Raw genomic sequence first — 9,163 nt, 5'->3', positions numbered from 1 at the left:
GCCTGAAGCGTCTCAATCATATCATCTACATATTTGATTTATTGGAGGATGCCTAGCTAGCAATGGGATCCACCCTATTCTTTTGTGACCAGGTTGCATGTACCACTGCACGCAAATAGACAATGATAAGGAAAAAGGTGGGCAGATCTACAGACAAAGTAGAAAATGGGTTGATCATTTTATAACAGGAATTTTATTTATATATATATATATGTATGTATGTAGTTTTATGAATTTTTTATGAAATATTTACAAAAATTAATAATTGTAAAAGTATTTTCAATTATATGACAAATATTTTGATCTATGTCATGATTGAAACATTATTTTTTTTTATTTATAATAATTTATATGCTATTAAATAGAAAATAGAGACATAGATGATTTAATTATACATTTATGTATTTAAGTTGAAATAATTGTCTAAAAGATGGCTCAATGATTGAAAAGTTGTTGCATCTATTTGAAAAATTATCACATTTAATAAATTAATTTCTAAAACCTAAATTAATTTAATTATTTAATTTTGAATTACAATATGTGTATAAGATAAATTTAAATTTAAATTTTACCCCACTTTATAATTTTATTTAATTTTTTTAATTATAATCACAACATTTAGTGAGTATTTAATAAATCAATTTAATAACTTAAAAGTGATTTAATAATTTAATTTAAGTCATTATACATATTAAGTATATTTGATAAACTAACTTAATGATGTAACTCAAAGTTTTTTTTTTTTTTTTTTTATGTAAAAGCAATTAATTTGTTTTTAAGTTAACATCTTCATTTAATTTTTTTTTACCTTGTTCTAATTACCTCAACAATCTCCTTTACTACTTCACAACCCCCACTATTATTTGACTTTCTTTGCCTTAATTATAATTTATGAAAATAAATATATCAATTATCCCTTCTTTCTCCATTCTCTCATCATGTAAGCTTTCAAACCTTAAGCTTTCTTCAAAGCTTTCCTACCTTCTGCCATTGTAAGATATTCCGTTTTTCCTTATAAGTATGTTTTTCAAGTTTATTGTTTTTAAGTTATGTAATTTTCAAGCTATGTAATATAAAGTTTGTGGTTCATTTCCTTTAAATTTCTCTGTTAAATATCTGTGTATTTTTCGATTTCTCTTATTTGATTTTGAATTTTGGCATAATTCATGTTTTTATTGCATATTACCTCATCTTGGGTGCCTATGTTGAAGTAAAAATTTAGTAATAAGTTTTAAATCAATAATTTAATAAAATTTAACTTAAAATCAAATACTAAAATCATTAAATAATGAGTATTAAGTTTTACCAAACACTCCCCAGTAATTAGTAACCCTAGGATCCCGAGTGCTAGTTTCCAATAGCATATGCTATGTTTGAGCTGTTATAGGGTGATCTAAAAGAGCCCGCAAGAAGGATTAGGAGAATAGGAATGGTGAAAAGCTACCCACGGGGAGTGAACTTTAGGATAGGAATAAGTGATAGTAGAAGGTCACCATATGTACAGTGCCATACCATTGTGGGATAGGCATGTAGCACATGTTGAATGAAGTGCCTTAAACCAATGGAATACCTGAATTATTCTTGTTTTAACTTTTTGAAAATGAAGTGTCAAGCTGTGTTTTATTGACCTGGTCGTACTTGTATGTTACATTGGATACATATAAACTGGGCAGACTTGCTAGCAGAGACCGGAGATGACGGGTAAGAAATTAAGGTACTATCTAAGGTCTATGATAGCATATTTACAAGTGTGCGAGATTCAATGAATTCAATTGTCAACATTAAAATCTAATCGAAGTAGTTTAATTAATTTGGATGCATCAAAAACTAAATACCTAATTTTTTTAATAAAATAATTTTTTAAATTAAAAACATTTTCTAAAATTATTTTCGAATTCCTAAACTCTTAATCTTAAATGTACGTTTTCGTTCAACACCAAATCTGAATCACCAAATCTGAATCGTATGGAATCCCAAACCTCTTTGAACAAATGCCAAATTCCGAGTCAATACAAACTTGGACATGTCGTCGTAAAAAACATCAAATTTCAAACATGGCATGTCTCTGACCCGACGTTTGGAGCCCTCATTTTCAAAGAAGCCGGAGCTGTAATCATTGTCAATGGAAAAAACATTTTGGCTTCTTGAGGGTTGAGACACAACTAGAGCTACTCATGAGTCATGACCGGCATTGAATGAATCATCTCAAGCAAATGATCTATATATCACGTATTTGATTTTATTGGAGGATGGGATGCCACCCGTCATTTGCTGACCCTGTTGTATGTGCCACTAGAATAGATAAACGTTGGCAGACAAGGGAGAAAATACTGCCAAATGGACCCAGACCTCTTATTAGCCACATGTTAGGAATTTTTTTCATATAAATGTGTAGTTTTATGAAATTTTTATAAACTATGTACAAAAATTCGATAATTATTGAAGTATTTTGAATTATATGATAAGCATTTTCAATTATTTCATGCTTGAAACATTATTTTTAGATTTATGATAATCTGTGAGATATTGGTAGAAAGTTATCTGTTAAATAGATCGTTTAAATATAAATTTATGTATTTAAATTTGAAATGGTCTTTTAAATTTTTTCTTATAAAATTTGTATTTTTATCGTAAATCTCCATTATTTTTTTGAAAGTATACAATAAAAGGTTATAAAAGAGTTGGAAAGACGTATTTTCTTTATCTCTATCTTATTTATAAAAGAGATGGTTTCGCAATTCTTTAATACCTAAAATGAGTATGGAGAAGTCAAAATTATTTACGAATAATTGAAGTTGCTCTTTATTAAACTCCTTTATAATTTACAATTTTTTCAATAAAAAAATCAATGATCTTTCAAGACTTGGTTAGAGGCGTATAGCATGTTTGTATGCTCCTATAACAAACTTTTCTATCGCTTTTTAGTCCTATTGCGCATGATGTCAAAAATAATTAACTCCTTTTTTTTTTTTAATGTCAGGTAGATACGGTAAGTGGTTAGTTCTAGAGGTCATCTCTTGTGAAGGACCTTACTCATAGAAGGGGTGATTTTTAGTATCTTCAAGGTTATGTGTCGTTTAGCTACAAAAACTTCCAACTTTAAAATAAACTCATGTTGTTCGTTAGAGATTATGTATTTTAGTTAAATTGGGTAATCAGTACTACTACCTCTTTTTCTGAAATTGCCTCGAAGTTGGATGGCTAAAGGGTAGTGTTAATTTGGGAGTGTTTTTGTTTTTTGTTTGCTTCATACGGTAATGAATTGACTATGTTTAATTTTTTTTAACTTTTCATTTAATTGTTTAAATTAATGAGAGAATTTATTATTGTTTTCTTGGACCATTACTTTTGGCTTAGAGATATAAATTTTCCTTAAATTTATTTGAAAATTATATCATGTCATCTTCAATTTATTATTTCTTTTTATACTGTCATTATTTTTAGTTTCAGTAAATAAAATTATTTTTTAAAAATAAATAAATAAATAAACCTCAAGTGGGTCTCGAACGTGTGATTTAGATGTCTTGTTTGCTCCTTGGACTCATGTGTGGGGTGACAATGGATTGTCTATGGGGTTAATATTGTACTGACATAAGAAATATTAACCTGAACATTAGTCATTTAATAATCGTGACAAAATATCTGTAACATGACTCATTTATTCCAACATACTATTTAACTGATTTAATAAATATGTTAGGTTGATGCGCACAGGCCTCCTTTTGTGGTTGCTCGAGGCTTGAGCCCGTAAACCATTTGCATAAATCTTGTTCTTTCTATTGCAAGGAAAAGAGAAAGCCTAAATGCTCAAGTAGTATTTTAATAGAAGAAATAAGTCTTGAGTAATATTGCACTGCCACTTATTAAAAGTAGTACTTCAAACTCTTTATGAAATATGTCATACATGCACGTGCTAATATTTGAACACCATCCCATTACAAAGCCGCTTATACAAAATACAATATAAAGGTAGGAAATTTAAGCAACTAGTCGATAAGTTGGTATGGCTAACAAGTGATCAGCCCTCGGCATTGTCAAACCAAATTTCTCTTTCATGTTCAATTCGTTAGGTGGTGTGTCATTTGGTAACTTCCAATTGAAACAATGCACTAACTGAGATACTACGAGTCGAACATTTATTAGACCCAATTGAATTCCAGGGCACATTCGACGACCTGATCCAAATGGAGTGAGTTCAAAATCATGCCCTTGAAGGTCAATATTGTTTTCAGTGAACCTCTCAGGAAAGAATTCTTCAACATTGTTAGACCAAACATTAGGATCTCTTCCAATTGTCCACGTATTTATCAGAATTCTTGACTTCTTAGGTATGTAATATCCATTAATTACAATATCTTCCATAGACTCATGTGGAATTAGAAGTGGTGTAGTAGGATGCAGCCTTAAGGTTTCTTTCACCACCATATTCAAGTAGCCCAAATTTTCCAAGTCAGATTCTTCCACCATTTGACGCATGCCAACTACATTCTTTAACTCTTCTTGAAGTTGTCTCATCACTCTTGGATGCCTTAGTAGTTCAGAGAGAATCCACTCAATTGAAGTAATTGAAGTGTCAGTTCCACCCGCAAGTGCATCCAAGATGATTGCTTTGACATTTTTTCGATCAATCGCATATAACGACTCATCCTCAGAATTGTTTGACTTATTCATTAGTGATAGCACAACATCAATGAAATTCATATGATTTACTTCATCTTTACTAACATCTTGTATATGCTTGTCAATCATCTTCTCCAAGAATTCATCTATAGCCTCACTATTTGTGCGAAGGAGTTGAGTCAGTCCCTGAAAATGAAAAATGCTTATAAATGTTTTCTCATAAACTAGCTAACATGCTAATACATATTGCATATTCTCTTATACAAAACATTTATTGTGATAAATTTATAGAAATTCCATGAAACATTCAAAAGCAAATAAAAACAAAAACAAAAATGAAAAAGTACTAAGCGAACATTTCAGAAGAAAATTAATATTATTTGAAAATTATTAAAGAATTAAAGTGTTTATAATTTAGTAACTTTTTAATTATTTATTTCATTAATAATATTTATTAGTAATATACTTAAATTTTATAAATGCAAAGTATTATATTATTTTATTAAATATATAAAAATATTTTGTATATATTAAATAAAAAATTTATTAGTATTTTTTTTTTCTTTTTGCATATAATAAATTTTTTATCATTTTGAAAAATGAGTAATACAAAAAAATTTAAAACGTTTTTGTTCAAGCTTCACTCGTTGTCTACAAATGGAGGCTTCACTACCCATAAGAGCCATCAAGGGAAACGTAGTTTCAAGGCTAGAAATATCGAAAATAAACTGGAATATGGAACTCTTTCCCCATTGGCTTCTTGACTTCTTCCATGCGAGGAGTTATTTCCCTCACTCATGATGAAGCAAATATATTACCAATTTTTAAAGAGAATTTAGTTGAACTAACCATTTATTTGATGATGATTAATGGTTTTAGGAAGTGTTTTTAGTATTTTTAAACACTTAAAATTTATTATTTTTTAGTATTAAAAATATTAGAAACACTTCCTAAAATTAATAATAAATATATTCTAAAAATGTGTTTATCAACATTTTTTTAAAATATTTTTAATAAATCTATTTTCTTTATAAGTATTTTGAAAAAAATCTGACGTTCGAAAGTGATTCTAAAAAGTGTTTCTAACATTTCTAACACTTAAATGATAAAAATTTTCAAATATTAAAAATATTAAAAGTACTTTCTATAATTATTGTCAAATAAATTCTAAGTGTTTTTACATAAAACATTATAAATGAATTTTTATAAATGATTTTTAGATTTTTTAAAATAAATTTTAAATTTTATAATACAAATAATTTATTTATTTTTTAAATTAAAAACACTTTTTAGAATTATAACCGACTAAAACTATCTATCTATAGTAAATGAAACCTAATATTTGATATATCATATTTAATTAAATATAAGATAAATAAACTATAAGATAATATATTTTATGACATAAAAAAGTATACCACCTTTTATTTATGTTACCTCATTTCTTAAATAAATAAATAAATGTAAAGGCATTTTAATAGGTATGGATGACATATAATAAGCTATAAGAAAATAGCATCAAGGTACCTGAAGGTCAAGAGGGCCTAGGAATGGCACATAGTCTGCAAGATTAAAAATTCCTGCCAACCTAGTGAACTCTCGAATTAGTGTTTTCAAGTCAATAATCCGGTCCTTGTTACGTCCAAAAACCATTCGATACGCCATATCTTCGACAACCCCAGCTACCATTGCGCTGATATCCACCACCTCTCCAGCACTCGCCATGTCCTTAACTGACTTCACTAACAACCCCACCTCCTCCTTCCTCACTGAGGCAAAGGAATTGATTTTTGCACTGCTAAAAAGCTCCAATGCACACAATTTTTTCACATGCCGCCAGTACGGACCATACTCCGTAAATAAAACGCCCTTAGCCCCGTAGCTCAGGTATTCATAGGCCTGGAGTTTTGGACGGCTAGCAAACACAACATCATGGGTTTTCATGACTAGCTTGGCGGCTTCAGGCGACGACACTACGATAGTTGGAACACACCCCAGTCGCATAAACATGATGGGCCCATACTTCTTGGCCAAGCGGCTAAGGTTTCGGTGAGGCAGGCTCCCCAACATGTGGAGGCTACCAACAATTGGTAAACCCCAAGGTCCTGGTGGCAGTTTCCGGTAGCCTGCCCGGAGTTTGAGGTGTGATAAAGTGACCCACATGGCTCCAAGGATGACTAGGAGAATAGCAACGGTGAAAAGAGCCATTGGCACTGATAATGGGAAAGTAGAGTTTGAGATATGAGAAGTGATGAATGATGATAGAAGGCTACCCATATATATAGATATTATATTGCCACACATTATTGTAGGGTGGATATGGTATTGTGATGGGACAAGGTTACCGAAAAACTTGGGAAGAATACAATGAATAAAGCTACATCAACCAATGTTTTGCAAATGAACATGTGTCGCGTTTCTCTGCTTTTGATAAGACAGAACATAGGAACGTAACGTACAAATATGGACCACTTTAAAGAAGACATTGAAAGTAATCATCATATTTATGATCTTCAACACATGGGAAATGAAACTAGTGTTTATTACTTTTAAGTATTAAATTATTAATTTTTTTTTATATTTTATTTTTATTATGTACTTAAAAAAAATCAACATGTTATTTTATTTATTTAATAAAATCTTATTTTTCGCATAAAGTTTAAGAAAGGATAAAAATGTCACATACGCAATCTTCGTCTTTTCAACGATTTCATTCAAAAACAAGTTATTTATAACTCTCAATTGATCTCCAAAATAAAAAAATAATTTTATTATAATCTTTCAAATTATGATCAAGGTGAAAAAAATAAGAGAAATATATTCTTTTATAAAGAATATTGTCATAAATATTATACCTCATAATTAATCAATTTTAATACAAATAGTTTGTTTGTATTATTATATTTTTTTATTATTATTTTACTTATGTTGTAGAATTTTCACAAAATTTGAGCATACAAATTTCTAGCAAGTAGTTAATCAACGGTTGTCGTCAATCTTTGTGATAAAAAAAATAGTTTTATCATCTTCCAAATTATGATCAAGGTGAAAAAAATAAATCAATAAATAAAAAATAAAAAAATAAATATATATAGTCTTTTGTAAAAAATATTATCATAAAGATTGCATCCCATAATTTATCAATTTTAATAAAAATATTTTATTCGTATTATTTTTCTTATTATTTTACTTATATGGTAAGACTTTCACGAAATTTATGCATACAAATTTTTAACAAGTAATCAATCAATAGTTGTCATTAATTTTCAATGTTGATAGTGAACATCGATTTAATATTCAATAGTTATCACTAATCTTTAATGTTAAATGTGAGCACATACGTAACATTCACCTCTTCTTGTTATAATATTAGTAATGACGATGCTACCCACCTATAACAAAGGGGGAAGTGTACAGTCTCATCCTTAAATAAACAACACCAAATAATGAAGCTCTTCAACCGCATGATATACTAAAATTTACATTTTGAAAATGAAATAATCGTATTTTGTGGACTAGGTGACACATCCCATTAAGGAGATAGGAGAAATTGGAAATTATAAAGAGAGTATAAGTATTTTTTAAAAAGATTTTTTTCAATAAAGAGAAAAAGCATAATTAGAAATAATTTTAAAATTATCATAATTAAGTAATAATTTTTTTTATAAAAAAGACAAATGCATTTTTGTCAGAATCAAAGGAAAATGGGGTAAGAAATTAATAGCTTCGCCAAGGAGAGAAGAAAGAGGACGCCATCAATGAGGCATCATAAGATGCATCCAATGGACGTGATTACATGACGGTACTGCCCTCTCCTCTACCACATGCTTTTGTCCCGCTGTAGATGCAGTCTGATCGATGGGGTAAAGATAAATGAAGGCTAGACTTCACGTGACGATTATTTGGAATAGCTTCTTTAACAACGAATGGTCATTTTCACCCTTTCAAGGGTTTTTCTGTGGAATCCTTCCAGAGATGCGACAACCACCACAATTTTTTTTTGGTTATCTATTTTTTTTAAAACAAAAATTATTAATATGTGACAACCGATCATACCATATAATTTTTTCTTTCTCCTCCGTAATACCTCCACCTTTTTGTTTTTTTAATGTATTGGTTTCATGAGATTTTTTTAATTTTAATTCTTTTTTTTTATCCTTTTATATTTATCGATTTTAATTATTTATAAATATTTTAAATATATAATAAATAATTAATGATAACATATTTAATATAAAAATAAATACATAATGAACAAATCTAAAGATTTCAAATAAGATTTTCTATACTCCTACTAAAAAATATTTGTTTATTTTATAAATCTTATTGTCTTATTGTATTATTTTATTGTTTGTATTTTTAAAAATTTTAAATTTTCATATAAAAATGAGAGTTGATGATTATAGTTTTAGCATTTTACTTATGGATTTAATTTAACCATGGTTTTATTTTATTTTATTTAGTTAAAATGTTTAATATGTTTAATTAAAGAAATAAATACTTGGTTGTGGTTTTAACATGGTTGTGGAGTAAATACTTTGTA

General features: G+C 28.6%; 1 protein-coding gene across 1 annotated transcript; it reads right to left on the bottom strand.

The window, feature by feature from the left end:
• Window positions 1–3,860: 3,860 nt before the first annotated feature.
• LOC117904313 (cytochrome P450 CYP736A12-like) lies at window positions 3,861–6,855 on the bottom strand. Its single transcript, XM_034816859.1, has 2 exons — window positions 6,148–6,855; window positions 3,861–4,806 (listed from the first exon to the last, which is right to left on the bottom strand). The coding sequence occupies exons 1-2, from the start codon at window positions 6,826–6,828 to the stop codon at window positions 3,979–3,981; spliced, it is 1,509 nt and encodes a 502-aa protein (XP_034672750.1). The 5' UTR covers window positions 6,829–6,855; the 3' UTR covers window positions 3,861–3,978.
• Between the last annotated feature and the right edge of the window lie 2,308 nt (window positions 6,856–9,163).

The sequence above is a fragment of the Vitis riparia genome, chromosome 17 (assembly GCF_004353265.1).
Source record: "Vitis riparia cultivar Riparia Gloire de Montpellier isolate 1030 chromosome 17, EGFV_Vit.rip_1.0, whole genome shotgun sequence".
Classification (NCBI taxonomy): Eukaryota; Viridiplantae; Streptophyta; class Magnoliopsida; order Vitales; family Vitaceae; genus Vitis; species Vitis riparia.
This window is presented reverse-complemented; position numbering and strand designations above follow the sequence as displayed.

Excerpts from the sequence above, each read along its gene's own strand:
- LOC117904313 (XM_034816859.1), bottom strand. The coding sequence starts at position 6,828 with ATGGCTCTTTTCACCGTTGCTATTCTCCTAGTCATCCTTGGAGCCATG. Across the intron at positions 4,807-6,147 it reads TAGGCCCTCTTGACCTTCAG|GGACTGACTCAACTCCTTCG; the intron begins GTACCTTGATGC and ends TTTCATTTTCAG.